At 50.7% G+C, this 23,880-nt stretch overlaps 1 protein-coding gene across 2 annotated transcripts in view; it reads left to right on the top strand.

The window, feature by feature from the left end:
- Positions 1-23,880, top strand: part of SAMD4A (sterile alpha motif domain containing 4A) — a 209,967-nt gene that overhangs the window by 142,994 nt on the left and 43,093 nt on the right. The window contains exon 4 of one of the 2 annotated variants that reach the window (XM_053593942.1): positions 13,596-13,859. The exons of the other annotated variant lie outside the window; for it this stretch is intronic. Within the exon in view, the coding sequence (XP_053449917.1) occupies positions 13,596-13,859 (264 nt within the window). The remainder of the gene's footprint in view (positions 1-13,595; positions 13,860-23,880) is intronic. 2 annotated transcript variants of the gene reach the window in all.

The raw sequence follows: 23,880 nt of genomic DNA, 5'->3' as shown, positions 1-23,880 counted from the left end.
GATACAAAACCAGTGACCAGTGGGGTATGAATGACAAGACCAAAATGATGGCAACCGCAGGTGAGGCTTACACCTCATTCTGCCGAGCAGCCTAGGGCCATACCTGTGCACCTCCAGGGCTTTGAGTCCGTAACGGACAAAGTGCAAGGGGGGTGGCTTACACATCCATCTCATCATGTTTTTAATGTCCCTTTCCTCGTTCAAGTTCTGGAATTTTGAGATAATTCAGGAGTAAGCAAATGGGGGACAAATTGCAGTGTTACTGACCCTTCCAGTCGGAGGAATCGCCCAAGAAGTGTGACATCATTAAAATTCCACAAGGTCCAACTCCCTTGGGCCTGAACAATAGCAGCCACGTCCACTTTTCAGTCACATGTTGGCACTGCTCCCCACCAGTTTTCTCAAGGGCTATACTCAGGAAAGGAAAGCTCTGTGTGCCCCCCAGCTGGCACCTGGTGGGTCACTGTTCATTTCAGGGGGAATCATTTTTAAAGTACAGCTTTTCATTTATATTTTTTAAGGGGAAAAAAAAATCTAGGTTGTTTCTCTTAAGTCTGCTGCTCCTTCGGCATTTAGTTTGAAATAAAAAGATCATGGTTTGGGTGGTGCCTATGGCTCAAGGAGTAGGGCACCGGCCCCATATACCAGAGGTGGTGGGTTCAAACCCGGCCCCTGCCAAAAAATAACTGCAACAACAAAAAAAATATCCTCGTTTGGCAGTTTTCTTAACGTAGAAGCTTGCCTGACTCCGCCCTTAGAATGCCCACACACCACCGAAACCATAGCTTTGTCAGCCATATGGAGACAGCCCAAATGGAAAAGAGGCACTGTCCGCATAGGTGAAGCAGGTGATCTCCAACTCAGCTGCAGGGAATCCTTATGCTTCTCAGAGCCATGGATTTTAAATGATTGCACGGAATAGCCAATTTGCATCCACAGAAACAACGCATTAGGTTTGCCACAGCAGCCAGGGAGGAAGCTTGCCTGGCTCTCACGCAGTCCGCTGGTACTGGCCTCTGAAACAGAAGACTGAGAGCAGCATTTGGTTCTGGTGCAGCACCCCCACCTCAGAAGTTCCCATCAGTCCTTGAGATGCTATGGCAAATTAATTGAAATTGAAATCACCTAAAATTTTTCCTTCCTTCAGCAACTCTTCACCTTCATGGAAAGTGTTACTTGGAATATTAACACCGCCCCGTGTCTGTGAGCTGCCCACGTTTCTAGACAATTGATGAGAAATACTGTCACATGTCTGCAGCCCCTTCTCTGTATGCTCCTTGGCACCTGCAGCTCTAGTGACTAGAACAGTGCCCTGTGCACAGAGACGCTTACTGTTAATGGATGAGTGAATATATAAGATTAGCTTAAGTTCCTTCTCTAGGAAGATACCCATTCATATTTTCATTTCAAAAAGCATCTTCCTGTACATCATCTTCACGGGCCTTCATCATCAGCCTTCTAGGGCTGACCATACGCCCAGCACAATTCAGATGCTCAGCAGATAATGGATGGACCGATGGACAGAGGAGGGAGGGTGGATCACACTGTGAGCGTCCATTCACGTGGTCCCCGCAGCAATCCTGGCAGGTGCGTAGAATAGCTGTTACGTTGTAATCACTTTCTCCAGGTGACACTAAGGCCCCAGGGAGCTAGAGGGCTCGCTCAGGACTTTGGATATTGATTATTCAGTGTCAGGGTTAATAGTCTCTGCCCAGAGTCCTTTCTGCCATGTTGGGTTTAAGAATACAGCCTGGCCAGTCGGACAACCTTGGGCTTCGAACCCCACTCTTGCCACTGCCCTGGCTGCCTGGCCTTTGACAAGTCCCTTCTCATCTCTGCACCTCAGTTTCCCATCTGCAAAGAGGAGGTGAGGGGAGAGTCCTGCAGCCGGCCTCATCAGGCATTAAGGATCTGATGACACGGCGTGCGTACACTGAGGACCTGCCGTGGAGTCGGCGTTGGCAGATGGCAGCCGGCCCTGCTGTGATGTCCAGTCCCAGGTGGCCTCTTCTTCTGAGGACAAAGGACTAGGAAAGCTGGTCCTCAAAGAAGGTCTTTTGGTTGCTCTTGGGGAAATGACACAGCAGGGAATAAGGAAGCACAACAATGACAGAACATGAGGCTCTCAGTCCCTCCCACACAGCTACAGGGAGGGTGAGGGCAGGGATAGCGGGAACGGTCAGGAGTGACAAGTGGCAGTGTGGTCCCTCCTCCAGAATCCAGCCCCTGGCGAGCGGCGGGCAGCTCCTTACCCTGACACCCTGGCTGGCTATTCTATTGGTATTGCAAGGCAGACGTTTCAAACTACGGAGAAACAAATAACATGAGCACAATAACATCTTGTCCACATGAACTGGGGTGCGAGAAAAATCCACACTGCGTAAAGACGCTAACAGCGCCACACAGACTGCCGGGGGTTCAGAGTATCATCTGTTGGGCCGTAACAGTCTCTCCAATATCGTGTCCTCAGCTTTCAGAGCATGTCACCTGGTGGGCACGCCACAAACGGCAGGTGCGGGAAGGAACTCATTCTCTCCAGCCTCTGGTTTTGCATGTGAGGAGCCCACGGTCACCCACCCATCTGATGGGTGCTCAGCCTCACATCCGTAATCTAATGGAGCCTAGAACCTTCCATCAGTGTCACTTACAAATGTTGGACAAAGAGAAGCTCCCATCAGCTCTGGACACTGACATTCAGGTGAAAAGGAGGTAATTCCCATGCCCGGAGCCTCTAGAAAATAGACATGAAATGTGAACTCTTGACTTGTGTAGGAGAAAAGGAAAAACCACGTTGAATCTGAATTACAGGGAAAAGATTCTGGCCAGGGCAGGGGAGAAACGTGTTGGGGTAGGTAAGACTTCTGCAAGAACAAGGGTCTCTTTCTCCTGGGTTTGACAGGTCATGCTGGAAACTCACCTCTTGTAAAGCTGTGAAACACTCTCAGGTAATCAGGTTTCTCCACGTTGTGTGTAACAAGCTGGAAGTGCAGCCTGAGTGTCTCAGATCAACTAGCACTGTCAGGTTACACCAGGCTGTTCTCTGACATCTAACAACCCATATTTCTTAGCACTTAAAAGTTTTGCAAAACACTGTAACGTACATTAAGTGATTAGATCCCCCCCAAATCCCATAATGCAGCTTTGGATCTCAACTAATGGGAAAACTGAGGCACAGAAGACTCGTGTGAATTCCTACTCTAATCCCAAATTCTTCCTGCTTCAGTGGGTTGCTTTTGTTTGGGTTGTTCAACAGAACAAGCTTGAGCCCAAGAGGGCTGGGTGCGCGTTCCCTGTGTCTTAGCCGCGAGTGAGCTCACAGAGCTCCAGGGGCTGTTAATGCAGAGCTTGGTTCAGTCGGTCTGGGGCGCGGCCCAAGGGTCAGCCTTTCCACCACGGTCTCAGGTGATGCCAATGCTACTGGTCCATGGATACAGGACAGGACTTTTTGGCACCTGTGAATCAGTTATACTCCTATCAGCTGAATTTCCAGACTCAGAGAAAATGTGCCTGAGGCCTTCTACAGATGACTCGTGATTAGAGGGGCCCTGAGGCTGACCCTGTCCCTTCCCAAGGCTGACCCTGTCCCTTCCTGAGGCAGACCCTCTCCCTTCCTGCTGATGAGAGGGCAAATGGCCACAACACGAGGCAGGTGCCTTCTTCCAGGAATCAAAATGGTACTCTGGACACCTCTGTCCAGGTGCCACTTGGGTTGGCACTCTGGTACCTAAATACCATTTATCTGGAGAGCAGGGAAGAAAGGATAAAACCCCGGGCTAAAGAACCTAAGCAATAGTTTGCGTGTGAACCCCAAGTAAACAAGATAGCAGTTGGGGAGAAGTGATGATTTGAATATTGTCTTTTAAAAGTCTCTTGAGACACAAACAAGATGCCCCTCCTTTTAAGGAATCTTTCTAAGCGAGACCAGGCGGAAGCAGAAGCCCATCTGAAGAGATCTGAAGTGTCCAGGATGTGGGCAAAGGTCACAGGATGGACCGTGGTGGCTCCATCCCTGGACGGCCATCAGAACCCCCAGGAGGCTGGGAGCCCCTGGCCTGAGAGAGTTTGTGCCACACGTGTGTAACCCATTCTCACACTGTGTAGCACCATCTGTCAGGTTGCTGGGCACCCAGTTACTGGACACTAAGTGGCCACTCCCCAGGAAATACGGGGCTAGGTCCCTGTGAGCCTCTGATCACAACATTGCTGCCAGCTGCTCGGTGCAGAGTGGTGTTCCATGCATGTTTCTGTTCTAAGACATTTTGTTTAATGTTTATTGTTGGTTTGTTAACACGGAACTCACAGCCGAGAGCACTGCGTGCACCTGACAGGGCTTCCTAGCATATTGCAGCCTTTCTGCCCTTTGAACACAAGATCACACTCCAGCACTCTGCGTAGGGGCCATTTTAAACCATGAAATCATCCCCCCAACAGCACAGAAATGTGAAAACTCCAGCACTAAATAGACCACACCAGGAACATGTGTCTACAACTCGAGAGCAGGAACAAGGCAGGACGTGGCTTTGTTTGAACCCAGCCCCGAGCAAGTGCATAGGGCAGCTCAGGGTCTAGGTCCCTATGAGAGTGTCTGCCACCTGTGTGAAAGTGACCACAAGAATTGAGGCAGGGGCAAGTAGGTAAATTCACAGGTATGGAAACCGTGAGTGATGCTGACGGCGAAGCACGTGATGTGCAGATGAAACGTGCCCATGGTTTGTGCCACCCAAGGAGAGGGGACCACAGACCACACAGAAGGTGGCCTGGGCCTCCGGGCCTCTTGTCTTCCCGGCCAGGCTCCATGGCGCACACAGCCCCTCCCATTTTCCATCCCATAAGAAATGAAAGTTGTCCAGTTCCTGTCTTCAAACTGGAGCTGTCCTGGGCTCTGACTTACCCTGGGAGCCTGGAGCTGTGGGTCCCTGGACACCCCTCCTTGCAGGGCTGACTGACAGCTGCCAGCAGGCATGTGGAGGGCCGTGACAGGGACGCTGTGTTTTGGGGAAACTGAGAACAGTACAGCATAAGTGGAAATGCAGTGCCAAGTTAAAGATTCAGATCATCGTGTGCAATTATAGGCCACAGCGAATCAATGTACAACACAGCCCATCTCACTGTGTCCCAGCACCCACGGGGCGAGGCTGCAATGGCTCTGAACTCAGGGAGAGGCTGGGGGTGAAGTGCCAGCGAGAGCCGGGCTGTGCGCAGCCTCGGAGTTAACCACGGGTGATTCAATCGAAGGTAATTAAGAAGCCAGGAGAGCCTGAGCCATTCAATTTCTCCTAATTAGCAACAAAAAAACTCATCTAATTAGCAGTATAAGCTCAAATTGCGGTGTTTGAATGTTCGTTCATGTGTATTGTTACATTTGACACGTAGATTGAATGCTTTAATGAAAACAAGAGCCAGCCCCCAATCAGTGGGTTGCCCTGCTGGCCACCACGGTGAGAATCCCTGCTCTCTTCTTTTACTGAGGGGCTAAGTTAGGAATTAGTCAGGACTGCATAATTCACTTCTAATTATGTATAACCCTTCTTCTGACACCAGAAAGAAAAGAGAAAAGGTTGTTGTTTGATCAAGGCAATGTTTAGGGATTTGTGCTCAGAGAAGTCCTGGCCCTGGTCATGTGTTCAGCTGTAGGAAGGAGGCGTCCCCAAATGATGCCCATCCTTGCCTCATCTGTGAGAGCCGCTGTTCCCCGCCATCTGGGAGCCTGTAAGTGGCAAGACCCTGCCTGTGGTTCAGCTTGCGACAGGAGCCCGTAGGCCAGGTGTTGAAGTATCCTTTGTTAGCTCTGTTCAAGCCCTTGACCTGCTCCTCCGCTTGCCAAGTGTTGCTGGTGTTGATGAGGGGTAAAAGGATGCCCCTTGACTGGTTCAGCGACTTCTGCCCATCGCCTCGGGACTGATGCTCTGGGAGGGTTGTGGCGGCTCAGTCATGAAATCCTGGCTATGTGCGGTTCCCAACTTGAGTGGCCGTGGTGCTCCCACACCCAGCCACTTGGAAGCTGTTAAGCATGGGACGGACGTAGCATAGACAGAAGGAACACTTCTGGGTAGGCGAGGGAGTGGATGGAACAGCATTTACAATTTGAGAGTTATCTTTTGAGAAAAGAGCAGAAGAGAGGGTTTGTCATCAAATACGTAGTTTTCTGAGTTTCTCTACTATCTGTCTTCCCTACACTCAGTGCCTGGAGCATTTTTACAGATACACTGGAAAACTTAACAAGGACATGTCTGCTTAAATCCCCTCCTGGCCACTTGCTTCACTCCGTTATTTTCTTTATTTGGTGTCATAAAACGAATCATTCCCTGCACGTCTGTCTACACTGACTTCTGGATATCCCTTCCCTCTCCGAGTGGATGGAAATTCATCAGCAAAGCTGAAGAGCTAAGTACAGAAAGATACAACCGTAGAAAAGAAGGCAGAAAAGTAGGAGTTCCCCAGTATGTAGGAGATTTAGAAATAGCTAGATGAGCCCACGGTTTCCTGGATTGGCCTAAACATCTGATTCAATGGTGTCTAATTGTCTTCAGAATTGATGTCATTGATTTTGATGGAATGGAATGAGAGGACTGGGATGGTCGCCTTTCAGGACTGCTTGATTCGAAGTAAAAGTTGTGGGTGAGAGTCTACTGATTCCTGTAAAAACGTCTATACGTATTGGCTTCCTGTCTAACTTATCTCATCAATAAAGACCATATAAAGTCAAATAGCCATCATCTCACATAGATTCCCTGCTGGGTGACACCCAGTTCTTCCATTGTAGAAACTGACACAAGAGGACAAATGAATGTGCCGAAGATTAATGCAATCATAAAAGTCTGCTGGAAATTTCTAATTTGTTTCTTAAAAGCTCGAATGCTTAAGTGGTAACGTGAAGGCAGAAACATATATCTTTGCTCTGCCCCAAGGCTGAGCTGTCTGCAGGGTGACAAGAGCTGACACTGATGAGGAGGACTCGCGATGCTGGGGGAAGCCTGTCCGGGTGCTTCTTCCCACATCAGAATGTCACATCTCAGTGCTTGTTAACAGGGTGCGGGGAGGGATACAGCCGTGTGCACCTGTCGACCTCAGCCTGATTTTCCTTGCAGCTTCCTCAGAGTCTGCTGTGGTCTGGTTTGGTTTGAAAAGGCAGGTTCCTCTCTCTCCACAGAGTGTGTGCGTCTCCCTCCCAGCCCATCCACCAGCATCTTGGTAGCCTGTTCTCTCCCTTCTCCCAGAATGAGGCGGAGTCTGAAGCCTGTTTGGGGGACTCATCTCCTGGTGTCCAGATGTTCTAAGCTCTGGTTTTCCAAACCTCTGGACAGGAAGCAGAGAGCAAGCACGCAGAGTTGAGGCTTTTAACCTTCCCGGTTGGCAGTGGTGACAGAGCATGTTAATGTTAACCTTGGTAATTAACTCTCCCCTCTCCCGACTTACTCAAATCTGTTCATAGCCATAAATGCAACTGGTGGTTTTGTTTTGTTTGCATGATGTCACTGATCAAATACTTTGGGTTTGTGTTTTTTTCAAAATGTGTTCTTGCAGCACTATTAATCTTTTCTTCCCCAAAGATTCCTACCACAGGGCCTCAGGTTACTGGTTATGGCACCACAAAACCAGCTGAAGAAGAGAATCCGGGGTCTAATGTCATTCCGCCACTGAGCCTTTTTAAGCACTTTTCTGGAAGTATTCATACAAGTGGTGTTAGCAGAACTCTGTTTTTTGAAAAATGGAGCACGTTTAGTAGTAATTCTTAGATGCTCTGAGGCCAGTGTGCTCAGAAAAAATTGGTGGGCTGGAACCTGGTGTGCCTGATAAACAGGACTGACCTAAAAGGAATGGACAGAAACACCCCAGCCCCTCCCAGTTCCCCGAAACAACAGCCTTTTTACAGGTGGTAGTGGGAAGAGCCTTCTCCTCTTTCAATTTGACAAGTTACCAAACCATCTCCTGAGCAAAACTTCAGAATTACATGTTGTAAACCTTCAAAATGGTGTTTCCACCAGAAGTTCCACTGGTAACTTCTGCATTTCTTTTGGGAGAAAGAAATTTAAAAATTTTAAAGGGACAAACACTTTAAATTCCACTGTGAACAGCACAGGATCAGAGTTCCGGCCTGCATGTCATGAATATAGGGACACACAGCTGTGTCCTCCGAGTCAGAGGGGACTGGCCAAGACCTTTTAACTGAGGAAGACAGTTTGTGGCTAATATTTTAAATTAAATTAATGTGTAACTATTTGGTCACTCTAACTTTTAAAATTCCTACATTAGAATGGTCTATTTTTGTAAGGCTTAGCAGTTGCTAGTTAGTGTATTGAATTCCATCAAGCAGACATCTAGAAATCGGAAAATTTAACAAAGCTTATGTTTTTCTGTGAAAAGGGCAGCTTCTTGAATTAAAAATGAAGAAATTAGCTTAGGAAGAAAAAAGATTAAAGTTGCAAATCATCTCCATGTGGCTGACTCATAGGGAGTGATGAGGGCACAGTACTCAACCTTGGGTTGAGAACACAGAATATTTGGTGAAAGAGGACGATTTGGGGAATGTTGGAAATATTGAATGCCTTTGTTCAAAAGGAAGTCAAATTCCTGACAGCTTGAGCAGTCTAAATTCCAGACTCTAAGGCTGGGAGTGAGTGGAAACACGTGGTGGTAACAAAGGGCAGTAACTGTTGACTTGACTTTGAGGAGACAGAGTGAACAGTGTCCAGCACTTGAGTTCCTGAGGCTGCCTGAGCCGCCCATGGGAAGCTCACTCAGAGAGACACACGTCCCTGTCAAATGAGCCCACACTTCACCAGCAGAACTTACGGGCTGCGTGAGCTAATAACTAATATTAAAACACTGGAGTCCCTATAAAAACAATAATTGTATTCCAAAGCCACTGATCAAAAAAGGGTAAAAGATCTATGCACTCAATATAGACCTTCTTAATTTATGGTAAATTGTATTGATTCCAAGAGCCTCTACATCAGAGTTTTTCAATCTTGACCCTATAATTAAACTTTGGCAGCACACTTAAATTATGTTCATCAAAAAAGGGGTGTGGTACACCTTTTGGGGGCAGTTCACAATTATAAGAGGGTCCTTATCTAACAAAAGTAATCAGTGTAACCTGGTTCTGTGCACCCTCAATGAATCCCCAACAATAAAAACAGAGAGAAAGTAAAAAAGAGAATATACTTACTATGCTTTGAACATCTTTCAAAAATAATTTAATTCCCCAGGTGTGGTAGCTCACGCCTGTAATCCCAGCGCTGTGGGAGGCTGAGGAGGGAGAATTGCTTGATCTCAGGAGTTTGTGACTTTCCTGAGCAAGAGTGAGACCCCGATTCCTAAAAAAAAAAAATGAAAAACCCAGCCAGACACTGCGGTGAGCACCTGTAATCCCAGTGGCTTCCGGAGGCTGAGGAAGCAGGATGCCCACAGCCCGAGCCTGATGTTGCAATGAGCTATGACGCCATTGCACTCTGCTCAGGGCATAGGGTGGGACTCTGTCTCAACAACAACAAAAAAATTAATTAATGATCTTTAAAAATGTTCACGGCACACCTAAGATCCTGTGCCATGGCAGACCTTCCTCTCTCCACAAACCCTGTTATTTCTTCTATTAGAAGGCTAAAATAAATAAATAAATAAATGTAGTTATACTTAATTTTTCTTAAAGAGTACTAAATATTTTGAAAAATCTTTTCCTGAATCTGATTACAATAAATAAAAAATCAAGATGAAGTCAAGTTTGGTCAAAGGAAATGGGAGAGAAATCTATACTCCAGGCTTTAAAGGAAATACGTAGAAGAGAATCCAAGTCCAGGTGTTGTATTTTCCCCTAACAAGTCTTATTAAAGATGCTAGGAGATGGAAAAGGGATCGTCAGGTGAGATTCGAGAAGTGGGTGGTCCTGATGCTGCCACCAGGTTCACCACCAGCCCCAAGGCCCTCCGTGCTCCCATCGCATTGCCTGACTGCTGCAGCAAGATCATTTCAGCTGCTGTTTCTGTAGTTCAACTAGATTTACTCCTCAGTATTTACTTTTGGATCACTTGAATTTATAAATGTCTCCCAAATTAGAGTGTCCTAATGATGTTATACATGCCTATAGGCCTAAAATTTCCTGTAGAGATTTTTCAAAATATAAATACCATTGAATCTCTACTCTACAAATTTTTAAATTTTAGGTTCGGTGTTTCAAGAGCAAAACAGGCACAGTTTCACTCCCCCGGGTAGTTTTTAGTTGATCTTCAATGTGACGAGTCCGTGTTGAAATGTGCTGTCCCTCTGCCCCTACTATTTTGAAGGTCAGGGACGCAGTGTGAGTGAGGACCTCTTTTCTGCCAGAACCTGCCAATTTCTAGTCTGGGTTGAGATTTTTAGAAAGACTTAATTCTGCAGCGTGTGAATGTCACTGCTAGGTGGCCTGAAATCTGGGGGCATCCTTAGCCATCGTCCACTGGCCAGGGGCTTTCTGGAGCAGCCCACACAATGCTCACCACACTCACAGCTGCTTGGAGTCTGTCTTTACTGCCCTCCTCTCCTCACCAAGAGGAAGAGGAATGTTGTTTTTGCACATTCACATCTCCCTTTGTCATTTCAGATGAATTCTTTCAGTTCATGAGGGTGGGGAGGGTGGGGGGCTGTGACCACTGACCTCTGTCACAGGCCACGCGTTAGCTCAACAAGTGTGTGACCTGTTTTCCTGTAGACTCTCCACTTGTGACATTGGTAATTTCCTCTGCCACTTTATACCACACAAAGTACTCCCCTACAAGAGGTGACACCAAAATTGGCTTTGTGGTCACCACTGCCTAAACCTGATGCTCTGTCTGTACTGTAAGTGGCACTGTTGGCAGGTCACCTGTCACCTGCCTTAGCTTCCTCCCCGCGGGAAAACAAGCCTGAACTCCCCACAGGACTCAGTTCCTTCTGGAGCAATGAGGTGTTTGCTGGTTTAGGTGTGGGGGCCCAGCCCTCAGCCTGTGGCCCTCTCTGCAAATCAGGAGCTCAGCATCACCATGGTGCTTGGTTTCCATAGCAATTTGGCTCTAGGGAGACAATCCTGAGTTTGGTGGCAGCTGAGGGTATCAAGGGTCTCGCCCTCTTGCTATAGAGGGGGGTGAGACCTTTAGTAGAAAGTCGCTGGGAAAAGGTCTTGGCACCTCATATATAATCAGTTTTTTCCTTAGATAAGGGCTGATGCCAAGTTCCCATTACCTCCCCTGTGACTTCAGGTAAGCACGAACAATGTGAAGAAATGAGTGGGTTGCTGCACAGATAAGCCATTTAGTTAGGTAAACATTTAGTTCCCTGTCGGTAGCTGGTGGAGTCCCGGAATGCTCTTCAGTGAGAGAGGCAGCATGGATTATTCTTTTTTAATCTAAGGAAGGAAGTGAATTGCCCCATCCAGTAATGGAATCCAGCTACAAACATGTGTATTGTTTGTTCTCGGCACCCTAACAAAACGGGGCTGTCCCCGAAGCAACCAGCCGTCTCTGCAGTTACAGCCCCTGACCAGCCCGGGTGCCAAGGGCCCCAGCACCTCTGAGCTGTATCCCTGTTGGGCAAGGCCTGTGTCTGTGGTTCCAGGTTCGCTCTCATCCTGGTTTTGTTGAGAGTCAGTCAAAGCACACCAGTCAAAGCATGCACCAGATAGTTCCAAAGTGGTTGCAGAAGTGCCAGAAAGCAAAGCTGTCTGGGCTGGACTGTCCTGGACTCAGGGCAGCCCTGAGCAAGTCTGCCAGACTTGACATAAATACCTGGGCAGGCATGAGACGGGTTTCTGGACGTCTGGCTTTCCTCCCCATCAGTTTCTCTCTTCATTTCTGCTGCTGCTTTCTTTCTATTTTTTCTTTCTCTGCTTTTTTTTTTTCTTTTTCTCTTGCTAATTCTGATCCAACCAGGTAGCAATGCATTTTCCAGGGAGCCTTTATAAATAGCTTTTCACCCAGTCTATTTAGTGGAAATGCAAGCTGTTCCGACCTGGTGGGGTCGGCATTCTTAACATGATGTCCCCTTTGTGTATTTGTAAGTCAGGTGCCCGTTCCTTGCCTTTAATAGAATTAAAAATTAAAAATTAAAAATTCCTCATGTTACAAATAATAAACTGAGCGGCCCCCTTTTGTCCTCTTTTCTTGTTAACGAAGAAGTTCTAGCCCCTCTCAGTGTTCCTGCTTCATACACGGGCTGCCCTTTGGCCGTACGAGGCCAAGCGAGAACACTGACCACGGGTACTGACCACGGATACTGACCACGGGCTCTCAGGCTTGGTGGCCACCCCTGTCGGTCAGCGGCCCCCCCACTCCTGCCCTGCCCAAACACACTTTTAGGAAACGTCCAACCTTTTGACTCTGGTCTTTACCTTTTTAAGTGGGAGTATAGGTGGGTGCTGCCCCGGCAGAAATGCAGTTTCGCAGAAAGCAGGCCCTCTCACCTGTGGGTGTCTGGTCTGCTTACTGGAAAACAAAGGGGAGAGTATGAGCCCAACTTGGGAGAGCAAGCGCCCCATCGGAGGGGACAGCCTCAGAAGGAACTTAATGGCTTCCCTGAAAAATGTTTAAAAATGCATATGGCTCGATTCCATGTTAATCCAGCAGCAGTCAAAATAAACGGGACCTGTCAGGCACTGGTGCTGAGGGCATGTTATGAATAGGCTTACTTTGTAAAGTTGTCACTTTACACACCCAGAAAAACCAACCCAGGGTAACGTCGGCTCCCTGGGCATTGATTTTGGTTAAATCCCTGCTTTGAATGACTTCAATTTAATTTGGCTAGTTATATGGGTTCTGTTGCTTTTTCCTAGTTTTCTGGAAAAGAAATTAAAATGTGGGCTATACAGATGTTGCCCTCTGTACAGAGGGCTGAGCATGCTGGTAGAAACCATTCCCAGCCTTCTGAGAGTCCCACTGGCTTCTGAATGGAAGCCTTGTTACCTGGAAGTGTCTGGAATATAAAGTTTGGCATTAACCGGTGAGGCCAAGGGAAGGAGCCAGGCCTGGAAGAATCAACTCTTTCATTCACAGCTGCCCATGTCCCAGACCCTGAGTCCGGGTCAGTTCTGGGGCCCCTCACTGAGCCTCTGCTGCCCTTTGGAGGTGATGATTCCCCGGTTCCTAGTCCGCCACCTTCCACTTCACCCCTGCAAGGATCCCCCTGAGCAATCTGCCCACCCTTCAAGAGGTCTTCCCTAACAACATGGGTAATGTCAGAATTTGTGTTTTTAAAAAAACTAATTGTCCAGCATGTGCTCTTTCCATGTCTGGCCAACGGCCCCTCTGCCAGGCTCTCAAGTCTTGCCTGACTTGTGGGCCCATGACTATGAACCCTGATTTCTAGAGTTAGAACCAAAACCAGATGCAGACCACAAAGGCCAAGGCCATGAGTGCAGGCCCTGCAGGTTTGGATACCTTGAAGAAACCCACCACACTGAGAGATCCTGACAGCGTCCTTTTCAACCACCTGCAGGGAAGACCATGCCAGGCCTTTATGCAGCCCGCTGTGCCCACGGGTGGAGCTGTGGGGCAGCCAGTGTGTGCCTCAGGGCTAAGAGGTATTGTGGGTTCTGCATCCCAACCTTAAGGGGGGGGAATAACCTATTTCATTTTATTTTTTTTTTCCAGTTCTCTCAGGCCAGGCACACCACAGCCCTTTGAAACGATCTGTGTCCCTTACCCCACCCATGAATGTGCCAAGCCAGCCTCTAGGACATGGATGGATGTCTCATGAGGACTTGCGAGCTAGAGGACCTCAGTGCCTCCCACCCGATCATGCCCCCCTGTCTCCACAAAGCAGTGTAGCCTCTTCAGGAAGTGGTGGCAGTGAGCACTTAGAAGACCAGACCACTGCTCGTAACACATTCCAGGAAGAAGGTAGTGGTATGAGAGGTGAGTGACACAAGAAACCGCTGGGGCAGTCCCCTGTGCCGGAGGCAGCCGGCAGGAGAGAAGGCGTCACCCTCCCAGGCTCCTGTCCCTTCCAGAGCTCCAGGGCCACCGAGGCAGAGAGGGTTCAGATCCCCTCCCCTCCCAGGCTCCTGTCCCTTCCAGAGCTCCAGGGCCACCGAGGCAGAGAAGGCTCGGATCCCTTCCCCTCCCAGGCTCCTGTCCCTTCCAGAGCTCCAGGGCCACTGAGGCAGAGAGGGCTCAGATCCCCTCCCCTCCCAGGCTCCTGTCCCTTTCAGAGCTCCAGGGCCACCGAGGCAGAGAGGGCTCAGATCCCCTCCCCTCCCAGGCTCCTGTCCCTTCCAGAGCTCCAGGGCCACGGAAGCAGAGAGGGTTCAGATACCCTCCCCTCCCAGGCTCCTGTCCCTTCCAGAGCTCCAGGGCCACCGATACAGAGAGGGCTCAGATCCCCTCCCAGGCTCCTGCTCCCACCCCCCACCCCCCAAGGCAGAGAGGGCTCAGATCCCCTCCCAGGCTCCTGCTCCCACCCCCCACCCCCCAAGGCAGAGAGGGCTCAGATCCCCCTCCCAGTGCTTCTTGCTGAAACCTGGGACACAGGACCCAGAGCAAGAAGGTCACCTCCCCCTCCCTAGGGTGCTGACTCGCAGACAGCCGCTCAGAGTGACAGGGCCTTCTGTTTGCATAGCCTCCCACCGTGTTGCCATGGCCGGGAACCTGTCCGTAATTCAGAAAAACAAACCTGCATCTGTTTTTTCCCTTCCGTTTTTATTCCCTCATAATGCAGGGTTGTGCTGGTGCTTCCTTTCCTTCTCCTTTTTTTTTTCTTTGATATCCAAACAAACCTGTAAACCCTTCTCTCTGCATCTGTTTAAGGGACATGAGAATACCTCTGAGAATCTCTGACAGTGTTGTAATCCCCATAGCAGATTTGCATACAAGTGACAAAGGCCTTTTGTGTAGCATGAGTAACTGTTCCTGCCTGACCCTGCCAATCTGGCCTCGCCTATGACACCCACTGGGAGATGGAGTTTTTCAGATCCCCCCTACAGGCACGGAAGTAACGTGCTGCAGCTGTCCAGGGGCTGGACAGCCCGTAGGCAGAGACACTCATCAGAGACGCAGTAGGAACCATGTTAGATGGTGAAGACCAGCCAGCTGGCTCCCAGGGCTGTGCACTGAGGGGGACTCAGGGAGGCCTCTCTGCTGGCGCTGACGTCCTGAGGTCCTGCTCTTCCTGACGTTGCTTGTAAACTATCCATGTTGACGTAGAGGCCCTGGACCAAGTCCCCGCCCTTTGCAGAGGCCTGGCACAGAGAGCACGCCCAGGTGCCACTTGTGAGATCACATCAGGGTGATGAAGGTGTTTGTCAACCTGGGGGCGAGACTGGCCCGAAGCCACATCCCAGGCATATTCCGTGAATCTTCTGTCAGCTGCCTGGCCTGTCCCTGCTCTGTCCCCAGTCCTTGATGGTTCCCTTTGGTGATACAACTGGGTCTTTAGACATCTTTAATAGGCAGCAGAAACCGTGCCACAGCCGTTTCGGCGTGAAGGGACTGTGTCCTCTTTCTCCTCAGTTGCTGGGGGCTGTGTCACGGTTTGGGGGAGCTGCAAACCCACTTCTGAGCTTATGCTGTGTGGTTATGTGTTTGGGCAGCCGAGCCCGGGTGATGGCATCGGGTAGGGCTGAGTCCTGCGCTAGGTCAGCCCTGTGTGGCGGCTGTCACCAGACATCAGAGCACCTGAGGGGCCGAGGGCTGCTGCCGCCATGGCTTCTGAGCGGCTTCTTTCCAGGTGAACAGCATCTGCACAGTTTATCCTGAGCACTCACCCTGAGCCCTGTGGGGAGGGGATGACGGCCTTTGTGCTACGGGGCAGGGAGGCCACTCACTGAGTACACATCTCCAGAGAAGAACTCACTCCACTGTCTGGTTTAGGGTGCTTGTTTTCTTTCATCCTTCTTTTCACTTTCATTTCTTTCTTTCCTTTTTTTTTTTAAGGTGTGGTCTTAATGCACACTTTAGACACTCCCCCAAAGTAGGTGCAGATGTGTTCACTGTGTGCTGCCAAAAATAAAGATAACAGGTTTTTAAGGAGAATGGATAAGAGAAAAAGTGAATCAATGTCCTACCTATCCTCATTTTAGGATAAAAGCCAAAATATTCCGAAGGTTAAAGAATGCTCATATCCACGCTTATTCCATTTCCTTTCTTCAGAATTGGTGAGAATTGTCCCCCGAGAGAACATTCAGTCAGGAAGTGACACAGACAAGACCTCACCTCCAAAACGCTCCTCACAGTCCCGGGGCCAGTCAGAAAGCAGGTTATTTGTGGGGCCCCAGTCAGAAAGCAGGTTATTTGTGGGGCCCCAGTCAGAAAGCAGGTTATTTATGGGGCCCCAGTCAGAAAGCAGGTTATTTGTGGGGCCTCAGTCAGAAAGCAGGTTATTTGTGGGGCCCCAGTCAGAAAGCAGGTTATTTGTGGGGCCCCAGTCAGAAAGCAGGTTATTTGTGGGGCCTCAGTCAGAAAGCAGGTTATTTATGGGGCCCCAGTCAGAAAGCAGGTTATTTGTGGGGCCTCAGTCAGAAAGCAGGTTATTTGTGGGGCCCCAGTCAGAAAGCAGGTTATTTGTGGGGCCTCAGTCAGAAAGCAGGTTATTTATGGGGCCCCAGTCAGAAAGCAGGTTATTTGTGGGGCCTCAGTCAGAAAGCAGGTTATTTGTGGGGCCCCAGTCAGAAAGCAGGTTATTTGTGGGGCCCCAGTCAGAAAGCAGGTTATCTGTGGGGCCCCAGTCAGAAAGCAGGTTATTTGTGGGTGGCTGGGTAAGCAGAGGGCCCCTCTTGTGTATATTCCCACCCTGTTGAATTTTTCTTCTCCCAAGAATTGGATTGGGACTTCACATATATAAAGTCGTTAGAAAATTAAATCGCAAAAGATATTTGAAGGAAGAAACAGGATAGAGGGTGAAGGTTTCTATTCGTGGGAAAAATATGTTTGCAGCTCAGCTGACAGAAGAGTCCACGCCCCAGAACAGGAGCCTTCCCAAGTGTCATGGGCCGGTGTCTGTGAAACACAAACATCCCTCCCCAGCCCTGGGCCGGGGCCACGAAGGAGCCCCAAGTCGGCCCGGGAAAATACAATATCAAGTGAAGTGGGAAGAGCCAGCTCTGCCTCCTGGACCCATGTTCTTTTGACCCAGGCCTTTGGCAGGAACCTCAGCTGTTGAAACCACTTGCTGGTTCCCCTCAGGCTGCCACATCTAATGGCTATTTTCCTGACTTTTAAAGGAAAAGTCCCCCCCATTTTACAAGAAACACAGGAACCTGTGGTAAAGTAGGAGGAGCTCCCTAACCTGCATGGATTATCTCACCCTCACCCTGCGCCTGGGGGAAGAGTGAGAAGTCACAGTGATGGAACGTGCTCCTCTGTGAAGCCATTTTCTGGCCAGCGGTCCGTGCACCTTGCTCAGACACTGTGTGGCTCATCTGTCCTTCCTTGTCCCCCAGGTAGACTAGCCAGGTCTGGGTACAAATCAGCCCTTAGAAATGTGCCTCTTAGGTCAAGAGTGAGGAATCCAATGTCAGGGCCCAGCATTCCTGTTCTTTTTATTTCTTGCCCTTCCTTCTGTCTGGTGTCAGCACCCTTTGCCAGAGATTGTCACTAACTTCCCTCCCAAGGGGACCGATTCCTACTCTCAAAGGGCTCACGGCATCAGCTTGCCTCTCTCTCCCCTTTATAGTAAAGGCCCATCCTCATGGCTATAGTTGGCTCTCTGAGGCAAAGATCGAATGTGCCTTGGGGTGAGGGAGTCTCGGGTGACTATTAGAAGCTAAAGAAAAAATGGAACTGGCTACTCAACTTGAAACTAACCGAGGAGAAGCAGGAAGCTGAATGGGAACATGAAATTTATTCCCTTTACTGTTCCCTGCGGAGGCTGCCGGTTACCCGAGTTTGGACTAAAAGCGCTGGCTGTGGCTCCTGCATTCGGCCGTCCTTGTTCTTCTCAAAAACTTCACTGTGACTCAGCCCAGAGGGAAGATTCTCGATTCCATCCGAGTTGGTGCTCACTTACGAGGCTTTTTCCCTGGCAGCTCATGAGGTGCCCTCACCCCTCACCCCATAGCCCTCCGGTAGCCAAGAGAGGAAAAAAGGTTCCAGTAATTCGCTAGGAAGAGAAGAAAGTCCAGCAAGGAGTCTGTGGTGGGGACACACACCTGGTGGGGACGCACACGCCGCTCACACCAGCATCGCGTCCTCAGAGGCGCTGCATAAACCCTAGCACCTAAGATTGGACATGCGCCAGGGCTGTTGGTGGGTGGCGTGGCCACTGCACGGAAGCAACAAGAAGGACAGAATGATTGATTGACAGGTTACTTTTGTCTTCATTCAAATCAGTTGACTTTTTTGAGCACCTGCTGAGAGAGGCTGTGGGCTCAGCCTCTGGGGAGTCGAGGCAGGACTCACTGTCATGGCTGCAGCAGACAAGCCCCCACTGCAGTGCTGGGCTGTGGAGATACCTGGTCTTCCCCGGCATGAGGCTCACGCAGGTAACCCCAGCACTCTGGAATGCCGAGGCAGGTGGATCCTTTGAGATCAGGAGTTCAAGACCAGCCCAAGCAAGAAGGAGACTTGTCTCTACTGAAAATAGAAAATCTAGCCATCATTGTGGCAGGTGCCTGTAGTCCCAACTGCTCAGGAGGCTGAGGATCACTTGAGCCCAGGAGTTTGAGATTGCTGTGAGCTATGACATCACGGCACTCTACCCAGGACACAGGGCGAGACTCTGTCTCAAAAAAAAAAATAAATAAAAGTGGTCTGAAGGGCTTGCCCTGGGTTGGGGAAGGCACACTGTGGAGGGAAGACAAGGAAAGTTGCTGGAAAAGGAGAGACCGGGGGCTGAGGCTCAGAGAGTGACAAGTCAGCCCACAGGCAAGGTGAGGACAGGGGGTTGTGCCCGCAGACAGTGGCATGCATGGAGTCGTGGAGAGGGAGCATGGCCAAGCAGGTCCCGTGGTTGAGCCTTAGGGGCACGTGGGGAGGGTCAGCACAGGGGAGAGCAGACCCTCGGCCTTGCGAGGATGTCGTCTTTTATCCTGAAGTTGTTGAAGGAATTTCTGCAACAGCGCGACCCGCTGAGATGTGTTTGTTAGAAGCAGGACTCCCAGAGCAGTGTGGGAGGTGCAGCAAAGGGAGGAGGGGCCGGGCATCCTGGACGTGGAGACAGTGGAGAGGTGCAGGATACTTCTGTGATGGAGGCAGGAGGCAGAGGAGTGTCCGCAAGACTTCTAAGTGTTAGAACTGAGAGCTATAACTAACAGAACATAGGTAGCTCTGGCAGAGGAATTCAGGACGTGCCCAGGGCTCTGGCTGGGACATGTGGACAACCCAAGGTGTCATCTGCAGCCCAGGATGTACAGGAGGAGGAATAGATTGGAGGGACAGAGGGGACCTGGAGAATATTGGGCCTGTGGAACCTTCCAGTGGGGGTCCCTGTAGTGCACCTGTCTTGCCTGGCCCCAGGGGGCAGCCCTGCCTCCCGTCCTTGCCTGCGCAGTCCCAACATGGTGTGGACCTGCACTGAAGTTCGTCTGGGGGGCTCTATCCCCGATGTGGGGCTCGGTGTCTCTCGGGAGTGGCCGTGCAGGGCTCACATGGGCCATCCGTCTCTTCCTGCTCTGCCGCTCACCGTCACAGGTCAGCACTGACAGGGTGTGCGTGGTGCGTGGGGCCTGTGTTAGGGCAGAAACAGCTTGTTGACACCCATGTGTTATTTGTATATAGACTTAACAAAGATGAGAAAGAAATCCTGGCTCCACTGACCCTGATGGACACACAGCAGGTACGGCGGAAGGCCATGACTGGGAAACGTGTTCATTTTGCCTTTTCTAAGGAGTCTGTCGTAGATGAAACTTAGGGAAACTTTTTCTCTCTAGAGCAAAGGAGATAAATTTTCTACTCTGAAACAGCTGGTTTGGGATTTTGAGTTGTTTCTGAAATGTGGATCTTTGAACCTCTGCCCATGTCAGAATGAGACTAGAAAAATTGAGAGGCAAGATCTTTTAAGGGAAAGGAACCTGTCAGAAATCTTTGGAAGAAAGGTTGTGAATACAGCCCTGAGGCTCATGAAGGTCCAGGTGACAAGCGGGAGTGACGCGGCCCCGGAGTGGCTGGGACGTCCAGCGTGGCTGTGATTGGAGCTAGTCTTTGTTTTCGGAATGTTGACTTTCAACCTGCCTGCTTGGATTCTTTTAACTTAATGGCCAGGATTTAATAAATTTGCTTTATTTTTTTGTATTCCCATATATCATGCATGACCTGAGCAGTGGGCCCTCCTGGGCTAGGAATTGTGCTGACTCTTCCCAGAGAGGCTGAGAGCCCTGTGGTCTTTGAAAAGAAAAACCCCAGGATTCCCCCAAATTCTCAAGGTTGTGAGACTCTCAGTCTCCATTCCTCACCCAACGCATCTTCCACGGAGGTGCCTCAAGGACGGTCCCTGCACACGAGGGCAGCTTGTGATCCAGACCCTGCTGCTATCTCAGCACGGCCAGGGAGCCCCCTGCCTCTCTCCCCAGAAGTGGGTGTCCTCCATACCTGGCGTCTCTTACCACCATGAGCCTGGAGCCCCCACGTGGCCTCTGCGGACAGTCCTTGGGGTCGGGGAGCACGCTCAGGAGAACCAGAGACCAGGGCTCCTTTCTTTTGCTCAGTGGCTGGGACAGAATAGAGCTGCTTATTCCTCCATGGCTGGAAATAAAGATGGGCTTCCATAATCTTCATTTTTGAAAGGAACGTTCTCCTCAAGTCAGCCCTGAGGAGCTGGCCGCTTCTCATGTCTGTATTGCTCCCGCCTTACCCTCAGACCTCAGGGACGCCGTCACACCGTGGAGGGGAGCTTCTACCCCCTGTGAGCCCTTCATGGGACTGAGGCCGGCTGTGTTTCCCTCTCCCGGGGACACCGTCCTCCCTGCCCTTCCCGGGGCTTCCTCCCAGCTCTCTCAGGGGCTCCTCACTGTGATGGGTGCGGTGCAGCCTGTTGGTTGACATGTGCTGACAGCATTTCACAGCAGGCCTTGGTGAAAAGTAGCCCAAGTTCTCCTGGGAGCCCGGCCTCTCTGCGAGCTGTTATACACTCCAGAGCTCACTCTAGAAGGGAAATAGAAAGCAGCGACATTTAAAACTGGATTCCATTAGTGGAGACCAGCAGGTAAACACAGAACATAAACAAGTGCTGCTATGAGAAATGGCCATGAAAAAGATAAACCGGTGTGGACTGAGCGGCTCTGGAAGGAGCCCAAGGAGGACGGTGTGCTGTGGGCCCACTGCTGTGCACACACATGGCGGTGCTTTCTCCCAAGACCTCCTGCCCGGGCTTCTCCCCTACACCTCTCTAAAGTCCCACTGCTCCTGGGCCTCCACCAGGGCCCCCTGGTCTCATGCTCTCTGCCTGAACCACCTCATCTGCCTCTGTGGCTAAAGCAGCTGCCGTGAGCTACGGACAGGAGGCCTGTCTGCCAACATCTTGGACAGTTGACTCTTGCCCCTGTACAAGCCAAGGGCAGCGACCTCACCTGACCTCACCGCAGGGCGTCGTCTCTCCCTCGTCACCCCAGACTAGCTGCTCCCCGTGTTTCCTGTGCCTTCTACGTCAGTGGGGCCCCCAGCTCCCTCCTGTCCCTGCTGTCCCAGTGCTGTCACTTTGCTCCTTTCCTTTCCCTCTGCCACACCTGCCACACCGTCTTCACAGTCTTCTTGAGTTCATGTCTCTAGCCCAGCCTTTACATTGGAAGCCACCATCTTTCCAGCATGCTGCCCAGATGTCAGCAGCTTGTCACCACCTGCAAGGTGACGTCTGTGTTCCTCGCTTCCACCTCACCCCCCAGGCATCTGACATCCACCTCATCTCCAGCCGTTCCCTACCATCACTCCTGTGTTCAGTTCCCAAACAGGCTTCTGGGCACTGGGACTTCCTCTTCCCTGATCATCAGGCCAGCCAGTCCACTGCTGCTCTTCTGAAGCTGCCCTCACAGGAGCCGAGAGCACAGCCTTCTAGGTCTTTAAGAATAGCCTCTCCCCTGAATCCAAATGATACAGAACAAATCCTGCTCTGTGACGCAGAGAAAGCTGGTGCTTCTCTTGCCTCCTTTGGTGCTTAAAAAAGAACAGTCTTAAAATCAGAAAGCCACAGGTTCCCCAGCCCCACATGGGAGGCAAATCAAAACGCTCCCCATTCTGTACTCCCTAAGAACTGTGGCTGTGCTTAGCCCTGTCCCACTGCTGTCATGGTTTCTGTGGGTGAGCCAGCCATTCTGTCTGGATTAAAAGTTCCCTGGTGGCAGGGATGGGCCAGTGCCTGGCCCCCATCATTCATAGGTTGAACAAGCAAATACCAGGAATCCACACTCGACAAGGAAGTCAGCGCAGCACATAGCAAAGGCATCACTATCTTTCTCACATTGCCCAAGAGAGGGACTTGCTTGTTTGAGACCCGCGTTAGCAGCACAGGTAAGACATGAGATGATAACTGCGTGCCAGCCAGACCTGTGAGGCCTCAGGCGCACGTCCCTCCTCCAGAAACCACTCTGCTTCTCCCCTGCTTGCGTTATCTGTGCCTTCCAGCCATAGCCACAGCTTCAGAGAATGAAAAAAGAAAATCTTAGATGGAGCTTAGCGTGGCATCCAGCACTGTGGCATCGGGACCCCGGGCAGGACCTGAGCTCTCAGTTAAGGTCACCCCTGGCCAGCACCTGCAGAATCCACCATGCAGTCATCGCTGTCCCTGGCTTGGGGGGAATGACATGGTCAAGGATTTAGGCTCTCTGATGTGCTTCCCTTTCAATGGAGCTTTGTTTTAATCCCTACAAGGGAAAGTGGCTTGCCACCCACCCAGGGGTGAAAGGTTAGCAGCATGTTCTGACCTCCTCTTCACTGATCGTCAGGCCTCCTTGCAAAATGAAGAGCTCTTTGGGCACCTGGCACTGAGCTGGGCACTGAGGTCCCACTCTCAGAACAGCATTGACATGTCACTGCCCCAGGGGACAGGAGGGGTCCAGGAGTGCCTCTGGGACGGTCTCAGGGACATTGGGTCCAGGAGTGCCTCTGGGACTGGTCTCAGGGACCTGGGGTCCAAGAGTGCCTCTGGGACTGGTTTCAGGGACCTGGGGTCCAGGAGTGCCTCTGGGACGGTCTCAGGGACTAGGGTCCAGGAGTGTCTCTGGGGCTGGTCTCAGGGACAGGGGTCCAGGAGTGCCTCTGGGACTGGTCTCAGGAACAGGGGTCCAGGAGTGCCTCTGGGACTGGTCTCAGGGACATGGGGTCCAGGAGTGCCTCTGGGACTGGTCTCAGGGACATGGGGTCCAGAAGTGTCTCTGGGACTGGTCTCAGGGACATGGGGTCCAGAAGTGTCTCTGGGACTGGCCTCAGGGACAGGGATCCAGAAGTGTCTCTGGGACTGGTCTCAGGGACAGGGGTCCAGGAGTGCCTCTGGGACTGGTCTCAGGGACATGGGGTCCAGGAGTGCCTCTGGGGCTGGTCTCAGGAACAGGGGTCCAGGAGTGCCTCCAAGACTGGTCTAAGGGACAGCGGTCCAGGAATGCCTCTGGGACTGGTCTCAGAAAGGCCCAGCTCACCATGTCCTACAGCTGCCTGGCAGCCTTATCCCAGGGAACTCACTCCCTGCAGACCCACATTTTGCTTAATGAATGAGGCAGGTTCTTCTCCTCTTCCCACTAGAAAAATTCTAGTTGTGAAAATGGTTTTTAGAAAAGGAGAGAGGTTCAGTGCCCATATCTCAGTGGTTAGGGCACCAGCCACATGCACCAGGGCTGGTGGGTTCAAACCCGTCCCTGGCCTGCTAAACAACGATGACAACAACAAAAAATGGCCAGGTGTTGTGGTGGGCACCTATAGCCCCAGCTACTTGGGAGGCTGAGGCAAGAGAATCACTTAAGCCAAGACTTTGAGGTTGCTGTGAGCTGTGATGCCACGGTACTCTACCAAGAGCAACATA

Source organism: Nycticebus coucang, chromosome 6 (genome assembly GCF_027406575.1).
Source record: "Nycticebus coucang isolate mNycCou1 chromosome 6, mNycCou1.pri, whole genome shotgun sequence".
NCBI lineage: Eukaryota > Metazoa > Chordata > Mammalia > Primates > Lorisidae > Nycticebus > Nycticebus coucang.
Note: the sequence above shows the minus strand (reverse complement) of the source record. Positions and strands in the feature narration are given on the sequence as shown.